At 36.4% G+C, this 24,930-nt stretch overlaps 1 protein-coding gene across 5 annotated transcripts in view; it reads left to right on the top strand.

Annotated features, from left to right (window-relative positions):
- The first annotated feature begins 15,687 nt into the window (after window positions 1-15,687).
- The window catches only part of LOC131036087 (uncharacterized), a 48,095-nt gene continuing 38,852 nt past the window's right edge, over window positions 15,688-24,930 (top strand). For all 5 annotated transcript variants that reach the window (XM_057967891.2, XM_057967890.2, XM_057967889.2 and 2 more), the window contains exon 1: window positions 15,688-15,900. In XM_057967891.2, the coding sequence (XP_057823874.2) occupies window positions 15,804-15,900 (97 nt within the window). In that variant the 5' untranslated portion in view covers window positions 15,688-15,803. The remainder of the gene's footprint in view (window positions 15,901-24,930) is intronic.

The following is a 24,930-nucleotide window of genomic DNA, read 5'->3' as shown; positions in this document are numbered from 1 at the left end:
CATCCATATATGCAGTATTCTCCTCCTCCACCCGGTGGTTCAAGCATGGGGTATGGTCCAAGAAGTCGGTCTCCACCTAAGAACAATTTGGAACAGCAAATTAAGGACTTACAAAAGAAAATGGAGGACATAAATACACCGAAGCCAACTTACACAATGAGAGACATATGTCCCTATCCATTTGACAAAAGCATTCCAATGCCTTCATTTCCTACACACTTTGTGACACCTAAGTTTGATAAGTACAAAGGAAAAGGGGATCCTAAGGCACATATAAGACATTTTTTCACAGCTTGCATTGAGGTAGCAGCAGAAGAGACATATTTGATGAGATTATTCCCACAAAGCCTAGGTGATCAAGCTATAGAATGGTTCTCCCAACTCCCACCTAGAATTAAGTCATGGGGTGACTTAGCAGAGGCATTTATCCAATATTTCTCATACAACATAGAGACAGACATATCAGTCACTACTTTGTGTAATACCAAACAAAAGGATGGATAATCTTTTTCATCATTTTTACAAAGATGGAGAAATCTAACCAACATATGCTCTTGTGAAATTCCACAAAAACAAATGGTAGAGATGTTCACCCAAAATGTTGACAAAGACATTGGTTATGACCTAAGAAAAGCTTGTTTGTCCACCTTTAAGGACGTCATTAAAAAAGGCTTAGCAACAGAAAAGGTCCTAATTGAACAAGGAGTAATTAAGATATTCAAAGAAAACAAAGAGGACTTTAAAGGAAAAGATAAACCAAGATTTTGGAATAAAAACAAGAACACAGTCAATGATGGTGTTGTTGATGCCAATACAGTATGACCCAAAATCATTTTTTCAAGATCAAGTGAATACTCAAACAACTTCAAAGTCATGAAGGAAGTACACCCCATTGGGAGAACCACTTGAGTCAGCTTTCAAGAAGCTTGTGGCAAACAAAATAATAACAATTCTAGATTTGCCTCCATATGAGCTAGAGGTCAAACCAAATTGGTGGAATGATGATGAGTATTGTGAATTTCATAAGAGAAAAGGTCATAAAATAGGAAATTGTCATCGACTGAAGAACATAATACAAGATCTCATTGATAGAGGTGACATTGAGATCGAAGGACACTCATCCAATCAAGAATATGAAATGTTTAAAGAACCATTCCCAAAACATGACAAGGGAAAAGCTAAAGCCATAGATGACCAAACCAACTATACCAGAGCATCTTATAACTATGATTCAACTATCAATCACATTTCAATGGACAATTATGTCTCTACCATTATCATCAAGGACAAAACGCCTGAGAATTCTACTCAAAGACCCAAAATTGTCCTAAAAGGAATTGGATCTTCTTCTGAACCTACCTCTGAATGTAATGTTACAACTTGTCGAGGTAAATTTACTTTGCAAGGAGTTCCAACTAAAAATACCGCTTCCTCATCAACCAAACCTGAGTATGACCTTGTAGAACAGTTAGGAAAAACACCCGCACTCATCTCAATCCTTGAGCTCTTATGCATATCCCTTGCACATAGAGCCATTCTTGACAAAATTTTGAGAGACACTTTCGTCCCCACTGATCTGAACGTGGACCATTTTCAAGCCATGGTGGGATACCTTTCCATTCCACACTCCCTTACATTCACAGAAGCTGATGACGCCTCCGTGATCCAACCACATAATGCACCTTTACACATTGAAGCCTTCCTACACAAACATCGAATAAAACGAGTCTTGATAGATGGAGGAGTTGGTCTCAACATTTGTACATTGAGCACTATTAAACAATTGGGATATTCTGAAAAGGCTATGAATTCTACAAACAAAATTACCATCAAAGCATATGATGATGAGGAACGTTCATCCAAAGGCACAGTCACCTTGCCTCTCAGAGTTGGGCCAGTTACAAAGGATGTGGTTTGTCAAGTCCTAGACCTCGATCTCACATACAAAATATTGCTAGGACATCCTTGGATTCATGGGATGAGACTAGTCACATCTACATATCATCAATATATCAAGTTTCCACACAATGGAGTTGAAGTGACCGTCAAAGCTGACCCAAATCCATTCATATATTGCAACAACCTGCAACCTAGATTAGAAATAACAATCCCAGTCAATCGAGAAGTTGTTCCATCTTCAACATATGTAGATCTAGAATCATTGAAAGCTTCTACATCAAAACAAGCAGAGATCAAAGAAAAGTTCAAGATTAAAGACATGGGATGTGGTGAGTATATTTTTCATGTTGATCAAGTCCCACTACCTCCTAAGACATTTAGTCAACAAGAACAACCTACAAATAATTTGCAATGCCAAGGAATTGGGTGTGAACCACCTAGTGTTGTGGCTACTAAGTTTGAATGCAAATCTCCTCTAGTGTTGCAAGCAGCTCTTGATATCAATAGTCCTAAGAGTGGTTCCAACAAATAATCTATTGAGCATATCGCCAGCCCTCTTGAGATCTCACATAGCTTTACCATATCATCCACTCATTCCATTTCTGCTCCTCTCCTAGACTTGGATCAACAAGAATCAGAAAATCCCTTACTCATTGGTGATGAAAAATTAAGCTTTGAAAAGAAAAATCTAAAAGTCAAAAATAAAGAAAAGTCCTTTAGTCCAAATCAAAATCAAAAGCTATTAGACTCTACAAAAATCAAAGTCAAGGATAAAAATCCTATGAAAGAAAAAGAACAAGAGTTGATCTCCCCTAATATCAAAATAATTGGGGGCAAAAGTTCTACAATTTCAAGCCAAAAAGAATACTTGTTGATCCTAAGTCTTCATCATGCCATCCTACTTTCACTTCTTTTCGCAATCATAAGCCTTCATAACTCATCCACTTGTTTCACACATCCATTACCTTCTGGTGATACATCATGGACCTTTAATGGAGCTTCCTCGAGGGACTTTGTTATTAGGGATGCCCAAAATTCTTTAGGTGACACACATACAGGCCTGTGTAGTCCACACGCTAGTAATTCTATCTCAGTTCCTTCATCAAGGAAGACAGCCACTCGAGCTATACATAATTCGATCAAGGAACAATACAGCTACAATCATAAGGTAAAGCCTCACACATTTGAGGTGGGTGACTTAGTTCTCAAGGAGAATCCCAAAAATCAACAAGACATACAGAAGATGGACAAGTTCAAACCAAATTGGCTTGGTCCTTACATCATTACAATAGCCAGATGGCGAACTTTTGGAGGATCCTATCAACAACATGCACCTTCGTAGGTTTTACACATAGCTCTTCAGAGTATCCCAATTCAAAAATTCAAAAAAAATTCAAAAAATTCAAAAATACAAAAAAATTCAAAAAATTCAAAAATACTAAAAAAATCATAAAAATTTAAAAATTGTTACTTGGTGAAAACCTGGCAAACAGGCGCCTTGTGACACACAAAAAAAAGAAGGGAAAATAGAAAAACATTTCGTCCAACGGTGAAAACCACTTCGGTGGCAGCTTGGGCAAGTACCATGGTGAAAACCGGGTCACCAACGCCATTTGTAGAGACATTTCTCCTCCCTCCTTCAGGATTCACTCTCATCCTTTCACTTTGCACACACTCAAAACCTATCCATTCATAATAAACACCCATTCCCATCATGGCTTGTCATTGATCTACCTAAGATTGGTTAGTCATTCATAATAAACCTTCCTTTTCATCCCTTTCTATCCATAATAAATCAGCTCCTATTTGTGGCTAAGGCAAATCCCACGTCTAGTAATGGGTGTGGAACTGAGAACATCACATGTTCTGAGGAGTACAGTCTCTTCCAGTTTTCTTTAGTCTATCCGCGCACAATCCATAATTAAGAAACACTTGCATCGCCAATCCGCAATAAAGTTTCATTTTCTCCGCAATAAAGTATCAGTTTCATGGATTCAGTCAGTTTCAGATGAGATATAGCAAGCAAGCAACAATGGGCTTCAACAAATCAAATCTTTCAACAGACTCAGACAACATTATGGTTCGGCGCTATCTATCCTTTTGTGAAAGTAAACATTGTGACTACAATTAAATAAGACTTATACAAGTGACAAGAGACACTAAAATTGAGGACTACAGTGGATGTTGGTGTCGAGTCTTGGTTTTCTTTTGATTTTATCTTTCTGGTGACATGTCTTTTAGCTTTTCCAGGATGTCTCTGACTAAAGATTTCATCTCCAGGATGTCTTTGACTAGAAAGGCGAGGATTGGGTATCGTCACCTATTTTTCTTTGTTGTCTGTGGATTGTCTCTTAGTAATGCTATGACTTGTCCAAGGATACGAGGACACTGTGAGTGTACTGTGAACTGGGGCATTCCTTGTTTGTAACTGTCTGATCTCCATGCAAACAGGTACAATGACTTTCTAGGTTGAACATATATCTGGATTGTCATAACCTATTTGTCATAATAAAGGTCAATGACGATAACGCACAAGAAGCTCTTTCACTTTCATATCTTCTATCTTCCATCCCCCTTTCTTGATTGACCTCCATCATCCTTCTTGAGTCCGTGTAGCCTGCTATCACATGACTGAGTATAATGACATACCAAAAATATTTGCAGTTCATGTAGTTGCACCTGCATTATCACATATTAAGCATTTCATACATACATATAGATATCAAAAATTGCATCACATCCTGCACACAACACTTGTTAGCACATTTTACATTCTTATAATTTGCATTATCATATTCATCTGCATTTCATACATTTACATTCACATATGCATAACACATAAAACATAAAAGAACAAAAATATTGCATTGTATCATGTACATATTTGCATCCATATCATAACCATCACATCGAAACATACATCATGAAACATCTCATCACATAGGTACACATGCATATAGCTGCCGCAAAGATGAATCATCTCACATATATATAATCATAAGTGTCATGATACAATGATGTCAAAATCATATGGCTACAATCACCAGAAGGTGTCATCATACAAAATGGTACAAAACTGATACATAGGGAGCCCTCTAAGGCTATGATGAACTCCCTCCCTTGGAGTCGACTGGCGTCGACGGAGTCTGAGCCCTAGAAGGACCCGCCCCAGGATCATCTCTCCTGCCCCCACCCCACAGCCAATCCTCGTGTCGCCCTATCTAGATAGAGGAACCCACTAATCACTCCTGCCAGTACTGCTGGTAGTGCCAAACATGTCCGTGTCATGGTATTCCAAGCTACATGTCTAGCCCTCGTCTCCAGTCCTGGATTCTGAAACACTCATCTTAGTGCATCCTTGTCTTTATCTCGATCGTAAGGAACTAACTCCCCATCGATCAGTATCCTCAGTATCCTATATACATCCTCTAAGGTGACTGTCATCTCACCCATCAACAAATGAAAAGTGCATTTCTCAGAGTGCCATCTCTCAGCTAGCGCAGTCAACAATCCCATGTTCGCCCGAAACTCAGGCACATACAAAAATATGTCGCAGGACCATAGCCTGAATCGTTGTCCTATCCTCAAATATCAGCTCTGGTCGTAAACTCCGAGTTGATGGGAATCTCTCCCGTGACTCTAGCATAGGTAGGTCCTCCTGCAGTAAAAAAAATCAATTATGTCAATCCTAGTGGTACTCCTTGTTCATCACAAAGTACTGCTTTCTATCCTAGTAGCATTCCTTGTTCATCACAAAGTGCTACTCTTTTTAGTGCTCCTTGTTCATCACAAAGTACTACTTTTTTATCCTAGTAGCATTCCCTGTTCATCACAAAGTGCTACTTTGATCCTATCTTTTAGGGCACTTACTTGAGTGTATCCTCTTGAGTAGCTTATCTAATTGACAATGTATGTTCTATCACAAAATTGTCAATTTCAGCCTTATCCAATTGGCAACGTATGTTCTGTCACAGAATTGTCAATCTTTTTGGTACTCCCTGTTCATCTCAAAGTGCCTTGTTCTATCCTATCCCAGGGCCTCTGCTTGAGTGTATCCTCTTGAGTAGTTTCCTGATTGACAACATATGTTCTATCACAGAATTGTCAATCCTAGCCCTATTTGCTATTCTGGTCTTCCCTAGAGGACCTGCTTGAGTGTATCCTCTCAGGAACTTATCCAATCGACATCGTATGTTTATCACAGAACTGCTGATTCAACCTTGAAGACATAAATGCACATTCATAAACACAGACGCGCCTAGCCAACCCAGATGCGCCTGACACCAACGCAGACACGCCTTAGTATTTTTTGACCTCGCTTGACATATTCTAAAAAGCATTAAACGTGCTACCTAACATGCATTAATGACAACATTTATCGCGACAAAGTACAAGGAGGTTTGGCGGTACTCACCGGCTCTCCTGCATTTGCTTACCTTTGAAATCGGCGAATGTGATCGAATCTATGAACCAATGCCATCGCTACTGACTGTTGTTGCTCTATTCTCTCTCTGCATTTTGATCTCTTGGATGTGTGGATGATAATGACGATGTTTTCCCTCGTAGTCTATCTTATAGACTACCCTAGCCCTAGTTTCCCCGGTCAGTCTTCTTTATCTCGTGACTCTGTCACTCTATTCTATCCGGTCAATCCATTCTAGCCTTTCTTTCTTATCGAGAGATTGTCTATGATATTTTCAGACATTTTCATCCAATCTCTCGAGGGGGCATATCATTCCTATCTTGGGGCAACTTTGCATCAGTTCATATTATCTTCTTTGAAACAATGCAACAAGCTGCATTGTCTCAAAGAGGGGCAAAATGTAGACACCTAAAATTGTCCAGTCTAATTAAATAAATCTTTATTTATTTAATTATTTTAATCCTAATTCTTCTATTAATTAAATAAATCTTTATTTATTTAATTAATTCATTTATCCTCTTCTAGACTTATTTCTCATTTAAATAACTACATTTATTTATTTAAATTATCCTTTTCCCTAAATTAAATAAATACTTTTATTTATTTAATTGATCCCACTTCCTCTATTAATTAATTAAATCTTTATTTATTTAATTAATTCATTAGCCTTTTCTACCTATGACACATGTCATTCATCTCTTAATTCCTACACTACCTATCCTCTCATTATTTTCTTATTTTCTCTACCTACCCTCTAATCATAACCGACCATTTATCTTTTACACCTCTCAATCTTATCCCTCCATTTCATATAGTGTCTTCTATATAAGGAGATGCTTCCTTCATTATCAACCCTGATCAGTTGACTTCTCGACTACATTACGCTTTCGAACTTGCATATGCGATCAAGCCTACTTGCAACCACATTTCCGTTCTTTGTTGAGCTCTTGTGCACATATAAAATCTAAGAGCAAATATATCAAGCAAAATCAATGGAGATAGGAAGAATGGAGATCCAAACCCTATTGGACATGTGATGGTATAATCTTTGTGATTTCATTTGATTTGCATTGTCTTAGGTAATCTTCATATGTTATGGTGGATCTTTGTTGTTGTTAGGCCAGGGTTTTGTGGTTGAATTCATTTAGCCTTTCAATATTGTTGTTTCCACTTTTCACCATAAACAACAGCAGTCAAATCCCTTAACCGGGTAGGTCCTAACAGGCCTGAAATTATAAATCCCCTAACAGTGTAGCTCATTAACTTGAATCTAAATCCTCTTGCGAGGTTGCTCCTAACAGGGCAAAACTTTTAACAGGGCTGAGGTAAATCCCTTAACCGGGTGACTCCTAACAGGGTCCGCTCCTAACAGGGCTTATTTGTAAGACTTTAATTGGTCAAAGATTTCTATTCTGCAAATAGTGAATCTCGTGGGTATTAACTCCCACCGTGGTTTTTACCTTTTGGGTTTCCACGTATAAATCCTTGTGTTATGTGGAGCCTTCTATATTGGGTGTTAGCTTACGTGGTGATATTTCTTTTATGTTTAATAAGCTTTAAGTTATTTAAAATGGTGATCAGATTTGTGTTGTTGTTTTTGCTTGCACTGATTCACCCCCCCTCTCAGTGCCTTATAAGTTTATCACTTCCTACTCTCTTTATCACCCCTCAACATCTCTCTACCTAGCTCTCTTTCCATCCCTCTCTACTTTTATCTCCCCTAACTCTCTACCTCCTTCCCTTAATTCTACTCTCTCTCTCCATACTCTCTTTCTAACTACTTATCTCTATCTACCCTCCCTTGCTCTAACTCTCCCCTCCACTTTTGTCTATCTCACCTCTCACTATCTCTTTCCTTACCTATCCATCTATATCTATCTATTTCCCCCCTCTCAACTCATCACTATCTCCCCTCCTCCTCTCTCTTTCTCTACATATATCTCCCTCCTTGCAAGACCTTTATTTCTATATTTCCCTCTATCTCCTTTACCTTCCCTTGCCACTTCTATCAATCTCACCTCTCTCCCCACTCTGTCTCTCTGTCTCTCTCTATCTCTGTCTCTGTCTCTGTCTGTCTCTGTCTGTCTCTCTGTCTGTCTCTCTGTCTGTCTGTCTATCTGTTTGTCTCTCCTTTTCTCTCTACTTATCTATATATACGTACCTATCCCGCATCCCCCCCATAATCTATTTATTTTAATGCTTAGATAGATAGAGAGAGGTGAGATAGACAAAAGTGGAGGGGAGAGTTGGAGTGAGGGAGGGAAATAGAGGTATTCAAAGAGAGGGAGAGTAGATAGAGACGAGTAGTTAGAGAGAGAGAGAATGGAGAGGGAAGGAGGTAGGGAGGGAGAGAAATAGATGGAGAGGTAGGTAGAGAGAGAGTGAGGTGAGATAAATAGTAGTATAGAGGAAGGAGGTAGAGAGATAGAGGAGATAAAAGTAGACATGGATGGAAAGAGAGGTAGGTAGAGAGAGGGAGATGGGAGATAAAGAGAAATAGAGAGAGGAGGAGGGAGGTAACAAGAGAGAGGAAGAGAGCGAGATTTGTGAATAAATAGAGGTAGGGAGGGAGGGAGGTAGAGGTATGTGGAGAGAGGGAGAGGTGAGAAAGAGGTAAGTAGAGTGGGAAAGGGTGATAGTGAGATAAGTAGAGAGAGAGAGGTATGTAGAGAAGTAGAGGTCGGGAGGGAGTGAGGGGATATATGTAGGGAGAGGGAGAGAAGAGATAGCGATAATTAGAGAGAAGGAAGGAGAAAGAGAGAGAGTTGGAAGGGGGAGAGAGAGGTGATATAGAGAAGAGAGAATGTGTTTGAGGTAGGTAGAGAAGAGAGGGAAGATACATAGAAGGGTGAGAGAGATGGGTTTAAAGCTTGGGGAGAGAGGAGAGAGTGAGATAGAGAGATGGGGGAGAGAAGGGGAGAGGGAAGATACAACGAAGGGTGAGAGAGACGGGCTTAAAGATTGGGGAGAGAGGAGAGAGTGAGATAGAGAGATGGGGGAGAGAAGGGGAGAGGGAGAATGAAAGGAAGAGAGATAGGTTTAGAGATCGAGGGAGACAAAGAGAGTGAAATAGAGACAGAGAGAATGATAATACAAGCTTAGTGATTATTGAAAATTAATTGTCTAAGAAATTATAAGATCTAGAGCTTGGGGAGAGACGATAGAATGAGATAAAGAGAGGTAGAGAGGGGGGAGAAGGAGAGAGATAGAAAAATAGATAGGTCTAGAGTTTGCAGGAGACAAAGAGTGCAAGATAGAGAGATAGCAAGAGAATGATGATAAAAGCCCACTGATAACTAAAATTTGACTAAGTCTAAAAATTATAAGATCTCCTAAAATCTAGAATCTGCATTATGACTCTTAAAGATCTAAAACCATTCTCAAACATATTGTGTGTATATATATATATATATATATATATATATATATATATATATATATATATATATATAGATATATAGACAACCATTCTCAAACATATACATAAAATATAACTTAAATTATAAGAAAGATAAAAGACAATGAGAAAATATAACATATTTTATGTATATATCTTGATGAAAACAACTAAGGGAAGGCCAAAGGAATTGGCATCTGAGGCCATGTTCATCTTCTAGCTTAATGTCTGCAAAACGTGTATGTGGTTTGCTTGTTTACTGTAACACGTATGTGTTTTTTCTCATAAAAGTGCATATGTATTTTTACTTTAAATAAAATGTACATGTTTTTTAATTAAAAGAACATGTAAATGTTTTGGCTCATATTTTCCAAGCCTTAACACACAAGCTTTTTAAATTTTTAAAAAACATATGTGTTTCGCTAGTTTTAGGCTTTTTTTTGCTAGTGGTCACTTTTTAGTTCACCATCTTAGTGTGCATACTTTGGTATAGTAAAAGATGTAAACAAAAGAATAAATGAATGAGCACTTGAATTTTTTGCATAACCGATAGAAGATAATAGAAAGCACAATTAGAGGTGAGGGGAGTCGAGGTACATAAGACATAGAAGATGATGAGAAACTAACATGTGGGTAAGGTGTGAGAAAGAACTTGAATGAAGATCATACTGGAGATAAGTAAATACAATGATTGTAGTAGAGAGGACAAACTTAGTTTGGAGAAAAAAAGAGAGAACAACAAGAAGGGTTCATGTGAAAGAAAAGATTGAAACCAAGAGACAAAGGCTATTTGGGCAAAGACATATTGACGAAACCATTGAGATGATGATGTAGCTATTCAAAGAAACTTTTGTCGATGAAGTTTATTGTAAATTGTATTTGATATTGAAATGAATAAAATTGTGCCATGTTTGTTGAAATTGCATTCTAGTGATCAATTTCAATTATTAATCAAATTTAGATTATATTTAATCCCATGAAATACCCAAATCTAAGTATCCATAAACTGTAGTTGAGATTATTACTTGCTTTAATTTATCATTTGCATAAATAAACTATCTATTGAAATTTTACTTAAGCAAGAAGGAATTAATGAAATTTATAATTCATAGTACCAATAAGTAAATTAAGACAAATCCCCCATTTTCACCCTATGGTTATTTAATATTACCAGAGTAAATCAAGGGTAAAAAGAAGAGAAGTTTAATTAAAGGAGTGTTTTGTAAGAATTTATGGTTCTTGTTATAATAATTTATGTAATGTGTTACTCCTAAAAATTGAAGTTAATAATTATTTACACTAAGGATGAAAAGATAATTCTAATCTCACCAAGATAATATTTCTAAATATAACTATAACGAATCCTATCTAACTTAATTTAATAAAAAGACAACTTCAAGAAAATTAATAATCCCAAAATATGTTTTTAAATCCCCCTTCCCTATACTCATTAATATTTTTAAATTAATTTTATTCACAATATTATTTACAACCACCATAACTAACTTGTTTTTTAAGAATACTCTTTAATTTATTTAATACTTTCTTGGGTTTGCTACACTCCAATTTACTCCAATGCATATTTAATTTAAATTAGCTTATATAGATAAATGCATATTTTTAAATTAAATGTGTAGTTAAATTTTTTTAATAGCATCATAATTAGCATCACAATTTAATAAATAACTTATATAAAAAATATATTTTCTAAATGAAAATATACAACAATAATTTAATAAGTAGCTTATATACATAAATAAAGATAAATGTATAATTTTTTTAATAAATAAAGATAAATATATAATTTTTTTTAATAAATGTGTAGTCATAATTTAATGATAGCTTACATATATATATGCATAAATATGTCATATGATTAGTACTCAAGAATTAAATAAGTTCTCACAATGAGAATCTTTATTTCTTTAAAGTAAATACATGTTAACTAAAATGAATAAACATTTATTTATGTATGGTAATAGTAAGATTGCATTTTTCTGTAATGAAAATAAAGTGTTTCTCTTGCAACAATTTGATTAAATTAATAATAACTAACTCGTACAAAATACAAGATTAATTTATGCATTTGACAATTTTTTTCATCATGGGTAAAATAACTAAACATCATAGATAGATGTGCAACATGATCTTTTACAATACTTTCCATTTCTAATATAATTTCATAGAAAACATTTTCTATCAAATTTTTTATTGAAGAATTTTGAATAACAAAATACATATACTTTTTCCTATACAAGAGAACATTGTATGTTTTTCTTTCGCATTGATACTATCTAATATTTACATTTGAAAAAACCTCACAACATAATAACGTGAAATAAAAAGCATGTAGATTGAAAGAACTTTCGACCCATCCATAGGATTGGAAGTCTAATCCATCCTGAGCAAGGGGGGGCATACATAAGTAGATTATTAAACTAGGATTTTGACAGTTGATGAGATAATACCTTTTAGAAGACAAGATATAATCTCTCCTATTTATAAAGGGAAGGCTCCCCCTTTACTGCAATCTCTATCTATTCTAAATCTACCTACTAACTTTACACTAATCTAAGATGATACAATAACTTAGTTCTCTTTTTTCAGAAAAAAGTTTTATCCAATTCTCTATTTAAAAAAAGATTTCCCAATAAAACAACTCAAACTTGTAGTAATCTTAATAATCTATACTAATTGAAAGCAAAGTGTCCATAAGAGTACAAAGCCTCCCGTTGCTTCCTTTTTCTGAAAATGACTTAAGGGACGAGCCTTTTGTAAAACAAAGGAACTCAAAGTTTCTTTCAAATACTCAAGTCCTATCAACCACTGTAACCCAAGATTGATATATTGTAAGCACAAAATTTTCCAATTATATCATAAAAATTTCTACTCTAATAAGATAACTCAACAAAGCACAAAGACTTCACCTTATTATCCACTTAATACAAACTCTTTCAGTAAATATCATAAAACAAAGTTCACAATATTCTACTTAAACTCTTTTGATTCTAATACTTTTAACAATACAAGATTAAATCTAAAAGAAAGTAGACAAGAATGACAAAAAAACATCCCCTCATACAATAAAGTAGTCCCAAGACAAAGATTGGGTGCAACTCCTTTCTTCTTTGATTAAATTTTCTTGAATACACTATAAGCACAAAGACTTGGATAGCTTTTCAATTCTGTAAAGTTTCGATGTATTAGCAAAAAGATGGAAAAAATATCCTTATTTACAATGAAATCCCTCATATATATAGAAGAGGGATGATGCACAAAAATAGGAAAAGTTACAACTAATTTGTGACCAAGTCAAAAGTAGAGACCTATTTTGACTTAGGACATGTGTAGTCTTACATGCGTACTGGAGCATATACAAAATGACACTTAAGGTGTCGATTGGAAATACAAAATGCCACTAGAAAATCATAAATTACTAAGTGTCATTTTCTTCGTGTTGATCCCATTTCTGGAATTATTTAAATTTCTGTAGAGCAATCTTCATCTGAGCTTCATCGGGTGGAGTGGCTCTCATTTGGGTGTTGAGGCCCTAAAGTGGCTACCAGGGAATCTCATTAGGAGTTTCTTTAACAAGTGATAATATAATAAATGAACTAGGGAGGGGGGGGGGGACACACATTAAACAAGATAATTATGGTGCCCCATCCATGGTCTTGAGTGGTAGTTTAGACTAAGGATGGGATTGGGAAGGCCTGTTTGTCGTAGGGACATAGAGCTGGCACAATTGAACTTCCTTGTCCTCATGAAAGGATTGTTCAATTCCACATGTGCTAGCAAATGGGTGTTGGGGCCTAGAGAGGCTACTAGGGAAACTCATGTTGATGCCATGTGATGCCATTCTTCCTAGTTGTATCCTAGCACCCTATCCTATGTGGTGTTGTTAGTAGCCTCTGGTGAAACCTTGTGGTAAGTCCTGTTTGTACATGTGCGTCCTTTGTGTTTTTCGGTCTTGTGTCTAACTCTAGAGCATGGCGGGGTGTATCTAAGAGTTCCACATGGTTTGGAGGTTGTTGCCTACCTCCATCGAGGATCGATGGACTTGTTTGGATGAATGTTTTATCATTTATTTTGTAAAAAGGTTATCATAGGAACACTTAGTTTGACGTCTAAAATGAACCTAGTGCTATATATGTATGTTCGTGCATTATGTATTGTTATGGTATTTCATCATGGTTTTAGATGCTTAGATATTGTTCAGAGTGTTGCATACATAGCGATGTTAGGGAACCCGCAAGAGGACTTAGATTCTGTAAATATTTATCTTTCGCTTGTGCTGTAGATATGGTTAATTCATTAATGAGTTTATATTCCTAATGTAATTTGTTTTAAAAAAAGAATTATTGCCTTGTTAGATTGGTTAGTTAGTTGTTATCCTATGGAGTTCCTTAGTGGGGAGTTACACTCTCTTTCCTTTGGCAAGATTGTACCTACTAACTCAACAACTAGTGTTAAAACGACATAAGGAATAATAATGAGAATAGTCAAAGCATCTAACATGTAATTAGATACAAATATTTGAAATATTCATTCTTATCAAAGAAAAATTTATTTAAAACCATTCATGAACTACATAGAGCTTAAAAAGAAACAAACACTCATAAGTGGTCGATTAATTTAGGAATTTAATATAATAAGTGCATATTAAATAATTATTTTTATTTATAAGAAGGGAACTTAGAAGAATTGATAAAGTACAAGTATCTAAGGATATACTTTAACAAGCAACATAGTAGGGAAATTTGTAGAAGGAAGAGTACTTCGAGAAGTTGGAGAATACTTTTTGTATTATAAAACATAACTAAAGGGGCTAAGTTATGAGATAAAAAATGAATCTAGATTCTATTGGGACTATTAATAAGTTTGGTGACACTTTATGGGTGTAAATTGTTGGCTAGTAGTACTTTAAAAATAAAATGGAGATGAATGGGGGGGACTTAAAAAGACTTGATTACAAATGAAATCAAAATAAAAAGCTTTAATTTCTTATAAGACTCTTGTAGCAAAAATTGGTATCCATTCTATTGAGGCAATAACCATGGTTAATCTCATAGGATATCTTAAAAAAGTTGAATATACGACCCAAGGTTTTCACCAAAGAAGTTTTAAATGAGACAAATAAAAGTCAAATGCAACAAAACATCAAATGGAGGAATAAATGGAACAACAACTCAAATGCACATCCAAATAATAATAATAGAGAAATACAAATATATGTTATGAATAAATTTCACAATTTGATGTAGAAGAAGAAACAAGATATAAAGTAAAATAAAAATATTATCTTGATGAATTTAACCCTACATACAATCATCACCAAATGGCTTGTATAGAGGCAAATCTTGGAGATCAAAGATAATTGAATAACCCAATTTAAGATGATCTCACATCATCTTTAGTATGAAATAGACAAATAGAAGAGGTCAAAAGAAGAATAGGAAGAGAGGATATATGTCTTTTTCATAGTTAAAATAATTGAATAAGAGAAACACTTTATTTTAGAATGAAACTTGTAGGATCATTTAGTGCCAATATATAGATACTTTAACAAAAGCTTACTTACAATTTTTTTGACAAATCAAATTTTTTTATTATAGAAAATAACAACTGTAAAATGGAAAATAATTAGATGAATTATTCCTTAAACCTCATGTTATATCCTAAATAGAGGTGATTATACTGGTGGAAAAGAATTAAAAGATAAAATACACTTGGAAAAGATTAAAAGATAAAATACACTCAAAGGTTTGTACAATACACTAAGTGTAGTAAATTATTGCAAACGGAATAGTATGTCAAGCCGGCTGTCCACAGTACATAATCGGCCAAAATGTATGCTCATGTGGGAACCCATTATCTGCGCCACGTGGCATCTAGGTACTGGGCAGAGGATCGGGGGTCTGTACCGGAGTTAAGAGGAGAAGAAATAGCGGGTTTTGACCCGCTCCTTTACTAAATGCTTTGTTATGCGCAGAGGAAGTAAGAAGAAGAAGAAGAAGAAGAAGAAGAAGAATCATCATCACCATCTTCAAAATTAGGGCAAACGGAAGTGAATTGGGGGGAAGCATGGACATCGAAGAGCTGAGGCGCAAGGCCATGGCTTCTATGCCCCACAAAAAGAAGAAGCAGCAACAGCATCAAGCCTCCTCAGATCCTCAACCAGGTGTGTGTACAATTATCTTTTCTTTATGAAACCCTAAGCATCAGTGGACCTTGACTTGAGCTTATGTTTTCTACGGCTTGGTAACTCTTGGGCGAGGCTATGCTCTGGGTTTCTTTTGGTGTAAGCTTGGACCACATTCCTAAGATTTCTTTGTACGAGTCAACCCGTTGAATGCAGACTGCATTTACGGACTTTGTGGATTTTGAACCTGAGTTGTGCTCCTACGAATGTCGTTTGCTACTACTAGACCACAATTCGGCTGAGTTAAACCCAGCTTATTGTTATTAGCTTCATGAACTGAAATTATTAGGAAATTTGTGGGGGATTTGAGCCCGGGTTATACCCTCGCAACTGTTGCTTGTTATCGCTAGACTGCAAACCCATTGGAATTTATTTCGAGCTTAGTACCATCTTGTGGGTATCTGAATCTGAGCTGTTCTTTTATGAGTTTCGCTCGCCACAATGCCTCGGAATTGAATTGGAGCTTACCGTTGACACCTTTTTTTTTTAATTGAAACTTAGAAATGAGTGGTGTATTTGAAGCTCAGTTACACTCTTATGACCATCTTTCATCACTACACACAACCTTCTGGAACTGAACTGAAGCTTTATTATCAGCTCCGTGGACTAAAATCAAGAACTTTGTGGAAAACGAACTTGAATTATGCTCTCAGTAGTGTAGCGTGTCATTTGTTACAAGTACAGCACACCTTGCAAGCCCTTGGACTTTAGTTTGAGCATTACCAGATCTTTGGACGAAAATTAAAATTTGCCTGTTTGGGTTGTAGTGGGTCCACTTTACTTCTGAGTATGGTCATGAGATCGAAACCCAAGGACACAAAGTTTGAACAGTATATAAAGTAAGTGGAAAATTCGGGTTTCCATGAGTGGTTTTCACATTTCAACTGGCACGTGGCTTTGACAGTGACGCAAAAAATTGAAATAACTGTGAAATTACCTTTAATTGCTCTTTCCAGCCTTTCAGAGAGATAGATCACTCCTCTTTGTCAATGGACAGTCAAGCAGTATGGCTTGACTGGAATATTTATATTTTTTTGTCGTGTTAAGATTTATGTACTATATTTTTTTTGGTCGGTAATTGCTTTTATGACTGGAGCTTTGAACCAGTGGGGGTCACAGTAATGGGGGACCCCCTCCCCGAGATTACAACTGAGGTATTAACACCTCTGTAGATTTGTCTCTTGCCGCTGAAGCATCATCTACTGTCACCTACCCTTATCCCTCCAAGCACCTACACCCTTATCACTTCCTGCACATCACTCCTTATCTCTCCACTCCCCTTATAACTCCCGCTCCTTATCACTCCACGCACTCCCCTTATCACTCCGAGCTCCCTTATCTCTCCATCCTCACCTTATAACTCCCGCGACTTATCTCTCCATCTGCTCCTTATCTCTCCTTCTTCCATCCTTCTCCTTATCCCTCCAACCCTTATTACTCCACGTGGCTACTCCAATCCACCTTGATCTCTGCTTTTATCACTCCACACGAGGCCCGAGTCAGCTCCTCCTTTGACATTGAACTCCCTCCTTGCCTTCACCTTCCAGCGGCTGCTGCTCCACGTGTCTCCTTGCACCGTCAGCAATCTATCCTCTCCTCAGCATGTGGGGGCCACGTTCGAAACTCCTCCCGTGATCGCTGCAGGGGATTCGAAACCGAGACTGCCCTATCAACAGGGCTTCACAACTACCGTTGCGCTGCAGGGATGTCCCTTATGTACTATATTTTTACTGCAAATGACTTAATCATGAATTCCCAGGTACAATTGAATGTCAATATCATATTTTGATTTTATGTTGATGTTGTTGTCATTCATTTTCTTTCAGCTTCCTCTGGCTGTAGATTATTCATTTTCTTTCATATTCTCTTTATGGATGAACGGAATGGCTTGGCTTGTCTGGATTATTTATTCTCGTCTTGGTATAAGATCTCATATACTAGTTCATGAATCAAAACAACATTAAAATGAGAAGATCCTATGCATAATTGGACATAAATTTGAACTTATTATGAGCTCCTTGGACAGAAAGTTAAATATATGCCCATGTTCTCAAATGCTTTTTCCTGAGTTCTGAGTACGATAGGTGGCTCCTCTCTTTTAATTAACAGAATGTTTTGTTCGATTTATTTGTTTAATTGTCTTTTTTTGTGAATTGTTGTAGTACATAATAATTGCAAATGAATTGAACATAAAACTCAATACCAATTTGAATATATATTAGATTAAATTATCAACTACCTGTACAAGAACTTAATAGAATGCCTATGTTGTTGTCAATCATTTGTTTCCTGCTTCTCTTGGCTACAGATTGCTCCTCTCTGTTTATGTGTGATTTGTTTTACTGGATTTGCTCAATTGTCCCAGTTCAAAGGTTTATTTACTAGGTTATGACTTCAATGAATTGATAAAAATGGAATGCGAAACCTTTAGCATAATTGAAAATTAATTATAGCTTATTATCAATTTTTGGACAAATATTAAATAATCTGCCTATTATTTTATTATTATTATTATTTAAGTTTTTGGCTATCTTCTTATGGCCATAGATTTCTACTCGTCTGAACAAAATGGATTACCTGGATTATTGGTTTGATTAATTTGGATTAAAATTTCATGTACTAGAGTATGACCATAAGTGGTGTGAATGTCAAACCCCAGACATGACTGAGAAATACAATGAGATTATTGCAGATTTTTGGATTAAGACTTATAAAGATATGGCATGTCAATACCAATTGATTTTCCCCAGCTTCACATTGCCATATGTTGCTCCACTCTGTTAATGAGTGGAATTGTTTCTCTGCAATGTTTTTCTGATTGGACTGTTTTTGGGTGTTGATGAATTAAGTTATGACTTCAAATGAGCTAAGATATAGTGGAGCATAAAACCCTTTGTGTGATTGAACATCACTTTCAGCTTATCATCAGCTTCTTGGATAGGAATGAGAAAAATGGCTCTGTTTTTAGTTATTTTGCTTTTGTCAGATTTTCATAGTCACAGATTACTCCTATCTCTTAATTAGCAAATGGCTCTCTGGAGTACCTTGGACTGAACTCGATTTTTTTTTCCCTATGTTGTTTTCAATTACTTTTTTTGAGCTTCTCATGGCCAGCCACATATTATTCCTCACTGTAAATGTGAGCAGAATTGGTTAACCGGAGTATTCTGTTTTTAGGATCATACAAATAGATTATGTTCTTACAATCAATTTACACCATAGAGCCACACTTGTACATGAAAAACGAGAAACTCAAAATAATGTCAAATATATTTGATTGAAAAAAATGGAGTTTCTGTGAGAAAGATGGTTTGCAAATCTAATTCAAATAAATATCTCAATCCTTGTAACCTATTATTGACCTTCTTCATGTAGAAATTAAAAATTTTGATTAGGGCACAAAAACTCAAATAGGTTTGTTGAGAGTGGGTCTCTCTTTCTCTCTCACTTTTGAAAATGAGCATTCCACCAACGGTGGAAAAAAGCCAAAAAATGTATTTCTTTTGTTTGAAGAGTGAATGCATGGAGTTCAATAAAATTGGATGGCAAACACTTCAATGTGTGTATGTGTGTGTTTATTATTGAATAGTGGAGTTACATTGGAGTTGTAACTGCAATATTGTAAGTTACTTCTTAGACATAACTTATACGGTGTTATTACATCATTAACATAAGTAATAATTGCCTATATGTACAAGGTGTAGCCTTAACATTATGTCTAATGTTAAATTATATCTAATATCTTTGCAATTTAGTGGTTATTTTCTTTTATGATATGACCTTTCAAGTCTTGGGATCATTCCTAATGCTCTGTTTAGATAGATATCACCAAGTAGTGGTATGTATGTGTTGGTTCTTTTAGCAGCATTACAAATAATAGAACATGAACCTTTAAGAAAATTGAACAAATAATTTGAGCTCATTATCAACTAAACGTGCCTACTTATTATCAATTGCTGTTCATTAGCTTCTCATACCCAATGGTTCGCTCCTCACTACTGGTGAGTGGAATGGCTTGTCTGGATTAGTTTACATGCTTGTCCTGGTTAAGTGACTCGAGAAATGGTGTAACATGAAACCCTTATAATAATTGAACATTACTTTCAGCTTATTATCATCTTCTTCAACAACAATTAAGAAATATGCCTACGTGATACCAATTACGTTTATCGAGCTTATCATGGCCACAGATTGCTTCTCTCTGTTAATGAGTAGAATGGCTTGTTGGAGTATCAGTAATTTGGTTATTACAACTTAGAAGTTAGATTATTTGCGAATAAAAATATAAGCATTGAAATCTTCTGGTGTTGCCTAATGATAACTTTAAAACACAAAACTAACCTTAGTTAAGAATCCAAATGCAGGTCACAACCTAATCATATTTCCATGATTCTCAAAAAAATGAAACATGAAAACCTAAGCAAATTTGAACATTAAAATTGAGATTAGTTTCTGAACAGAAACAAAAAAGATATGCTTATTTTGCTATCAATGAGACTTTGGCAGCTTCTTATGCTTACAAATTTCCTACTCCCTTATGTGATCCGCTTTTGGTTAAAATACACCCGGGTCCAGGTCTGGTTTGTTCCCAGATTGGGTGGGTGCAGGCAGGGGCTTTTAAATTATACTTTTTTGTCTTTTTCTTCACACTCTTAAGTTTTGTTTTGGTCATTATGTTCATGGAAAGAATAAAAAAATGCTTTTCCTCGCCATTTATGCTGCTGCTGTTTTGTAGAAAGAATATTCGCTGAAGTCGATGTGTATGTGGTTGTATTTTGGTGGCAGTGTTATTATTGTTAGCACTGCTGATATTTTAAATTCAAATGTTGCTGTTTTATATTTATATTTTTATTTCTGGGGATTTGTATAGCTGTTTGGATGTTTTATGACTTGTCTTTTTATGGCAAATTTTGGAGTATATTAAAAAAAGGGGATGTCCCAAGGATGCCCCTTTTACCGGAGAAACATCCCTTAGGTACTCTAGGGGAGTTCCAAGCTGTCTTGGGGATGTCTTGATGACCCCTGTGGCCAAACATAGCAAGTTGTTCCTTTACAAGTGCTGCAATAGGTCTGTCATAGTGTCAGTGTCCTTCTCAGGCCCCTCCCTCTATGTTGGCATCCTTTGCAGGCCCCTCTAGTGCCCAGTGCTTTGCACTTCTTTGTCAATTTCTCCCATCACATATATAGCATGACATTTGCCAAAGTTGTGCAAATTTCCAAATGTAAAAGGTGCAGATTCAATCAATCTGTGTAGGAGCTCAACTTCATAATGGGGGTCGAAGAGAGTTGTTTGAGTGCAGCTCTTCCTATTTTTAGTTCTGTGTCCTTTTCACCCATAATCCACTTTCTTTCTACAGTTATTGGATTAACAGATGCTTGAGGAGGCTTGAAAATGGAAAAAGCAACCCAAGCCAGACCCCAATAAGGCTAATATATTATTTATATATTAATTTATGTATATATTTAAATTTATTATTATTATATTTATATATTTCATTATGTATATTTATATGCTATACTTCAAGTTTAAATTTATAAAATTATATATTATCATACATTAATGTCATTATATTTTAATTTTTATATATTATATACAATATTTTATATAATTTTATATGATTTTATAAAATATATTATTATATATAATATATAGCTGTCCCCTTGCCATCCCTAAATTTCTGGAAATTTTTTGCTGTCCTTGGAAACTTGTTCCCCCATCTCCTTGTACCCCCATCTTGGAAACTCGGAGAAACACTGGTATATTACTTGCTGCATTTCTGCAAAAACAATTAGTATTGGCTTCATGTTATAAAAAACATCTGTATTACTTTTTAGCACCTTCCAAGTGTCCATGCAAAGGGGTTTTCAACTTTTAATATTGAAGGCTATTCGATCTTATAAAACTTTGATTGTTGTTTTGATTATTCTATGAATATCATGTGGCTATCTAAACTTAATTTCTGTTTTTAGGCTAAAATATGTATATATTGATAATTTTTTATATGCTTTTGTAAGGATGTACCCAAATCACACCCAATCCAATATTGCTAACAAGAGGTGTGCATGCTTTACTTTTTTTAATTACTTAAGAAAATTGAACATGAAAGAGTAATCATGATTTAACAATGATTGGATTTTTCTCTCAGATTTTTGCTTGCACGATAAATTAAAAACATCCATATGTTCTCAATTGTATTTTATTTGTCACGAGCTTCTCATGGCCGTAGGTCACTCCTCTTTGTTACTAAGTGGAATGGCTTGTTGGTAGTATATTGTAATTTAGACTTTCATGAGTAGATTATTTGTTTAATGTAAGTAATAATATGCAAGTATTTGGTAAAATAACTGATTGAATTAAATGAATGATCAATGGATCATTTATAGATTACAAGAAATGATCATCGAAATTAGAAAGAATCTAATATGTACAAAATATACGATATTGACCATTAAACATAATAGAAAGAAATATAACAAAGATATTATGCTAATACCCTCCCTTAATGGTCAATCTGTCTACTACACCAAGTAGCCCTCTGAACTTAGCAAACTTATCTGGAAGTAGGGACTTGGTGAGGATATTTGCAGTCTGATCCTCTATAGGAACATACTGCAAATCCATGGATCCATCTTCAACCAGCTTGCGGATGAAGTGACAATGAAGCTCAACATGCTTGGTCCACTCATGGAAGACTGGATTTTTAGCGAGTTTCAACACCCCTTGATTGTCACACAAGAGGGGTGTAGGACCGGTTTGAGACAGTTGGATGTCTAAAAGCATCCGTCGAAGCCAAACTGCCTCACAAGTTGCTTTGACTGTTCCTCTATATTCAGCTTCAGTTGAGGAAAGAGCTACGACCTGCTGCTTCTTATTGGTCCAAGTGATAGCACCTGTGCCCAAACTAAAGACATATCCGGATGTAGACTTTCTGTCATCAATAGAGCCTGTCCAATCCGAATCTGTGTAACCGATGAGTTTGGGATTTTTGGTTCAGCCATAGAGGATACCAAAGTTTGAAGTGCCCTTGACATAGCGCAGGATCCGCCTCGTTGCAGCCCAGTGTTCTGATGTACGAGTTGTCATGAAGCAGGATATGTAACTGCATAGCTCAGATCAGGTTTAGTGGAGGTGAGATAGATTAAACTGCCCACTAGTTGCCTGAAATCGGATTCATTCTCGACTGGAGAATCGGATTTGGCCGACAACTTCAGGCCTTTCTCCATAGGTGTAGATGCAGGTTTGTAGTCTTGCATTCAGAACTTTCTAGCAGAGCCTTGGCATATTTGGACTGAAAGATGAAGATGCTATGAGGCTGCTGCCAAACCTCAACTCCTAGGCAGTAGTGCAGAAGCTCAAGATCGGTCATGTCAAAAGACTGGCCTAAATTCTGCTTGATTCCCTGAACCAAAGATGTCGAGCTGCCAGTGATGATCAGATCATCAACATAAATCACCAAAATGATGATATCACTGCCAGTAGTCTTGACATACAGATTTCAGTCAGGACTTCTCTGGAAACCTTGTTCTGTGAGGTACTTATCAATTTTCATGTACCATGCCCGAGGAGCCTGTTTCAGGCCATAGAGTGCTTTCACCAGTTTCAGTACCTGGTGATCTTTTCTAGCAACCTTGATTCCAGGAGGTTGCGTCATGTATAGTTCTTCTTGAAGCTCACCATTTAGCAATGCACTCTTGAGGTCCATTTGATGGACCTTCCAGCCACACTGAGCTGCCATGGCTAGGACTAATCTGATGGTGCTCATCTTTGCAGTCGGAGCAAAGGTCTCCTCATAATCAATTCCTTAACGTTGAGAGAAGCCTTGACAACAAGACGAGCCTTGTAGTTATCCGAAGTACCATAAGCCTTGTATATGACCTTATAGACCCATTTGCATCCAATGTGTTTCTTCCCTAGAGGAAGATCTGACAGAACCCAAGTGTTAGTTTTCAGCAAGCTTTGGTGCTCAGTTGCCATAGCTTGTTCCCACTCAGGTGTTCCTTTCGCCTCTGTGTATGACTGAGGTTCATACACAATATGAATGTTGGCCATGAGAGCAAAATTGACATAATCAGGCTGCTTGCTCTTCTTCCGAGCAGTTCTACCTTCGATGAGCTCATCATCATGAAGATCAGCTAGTGTCTTAGCTCACCATTTAGGCCGGAGAGTAGAAGTGCCAACGTCAAATGCAGGAGGTGCAACAGGATCAGGTTAATCAAACAGAAGATCGGATGAATCTTGAGGAAAATCAAGTGGTGCAACTGCGTGTCTGGGTGATCCTGCAGGAGAAGGAATTGGGGTAGGTGCAGGAGTTGGAACAATTGGAGCCCTCCCCTCAGGTGTACCTAATGGAAGATGGACACCCAAGTTTGAAGCCTTCAAAGGTTGATCTTCAGAATCCACAACTGGAGGAGAGAGCTGAAATGGCCCTTGACCCTCATAAAAAACCACATCACGACTGAAGATGAGACGATCTGTCTCGATGTCAATCAGTCGGTAGGCCTTGTGATTATCATTGTAGCCGGTGAGCATGAGTTAGAATATCCCCTTAATCATTGTAGCTCTGCTCTTATCGGACGTCTCATGTAGCGACTTAAGGTGGTCCCATATCTCGACAGTTGTTTTGCTGGAAGGTATCTGAGGAAGCTGATCGTCGGTCACAGAGAGCTTGATGAGCGTGACTGCTTCACGATTTTATTCATCAAACTTTGTCTGTTCAGGATCGGCTGTAGTGGGACGGGTGGCCTTTCCAAGAATCAATTGATCAATAACACGATACTCAAAAATTGTGAGCATCCGCTGTTTCCAGGGGTCATAATTTCTGCCATTGAATTTCTGACTTCCCTCAAGCAGAATATTCGTCAAAGATGCCATCAAGAAAAACTGAGGTCAAAGCACAAATATCAAGGTAGAAGACATGTGAAATCACGTAAATGCGACGCGTTGATAAAACTGAGGTAGAGGAGGCATGGATTTTGAAGCGGAATGAAATGATTTTTTGGCACGGATCC

Source organism: Cryptomeria japonica, chromosome 4, assembly GCF_030272615.1.
Source record: "Cryptomeria japonica chromosome 4, Sugi_1.0, whole genome shotgun sequence".
NCBI lineage: Eukaryota > Viridiplantae > Streptophyta > Pinopsida > Cupressales > Cupressaceae > Cryptomeria > Cryptomeria japonica.
Note: the sequence above shows the minus strand (reverse complement) of the source record. Positions and strands in the feature narration are given on the sequence as shown.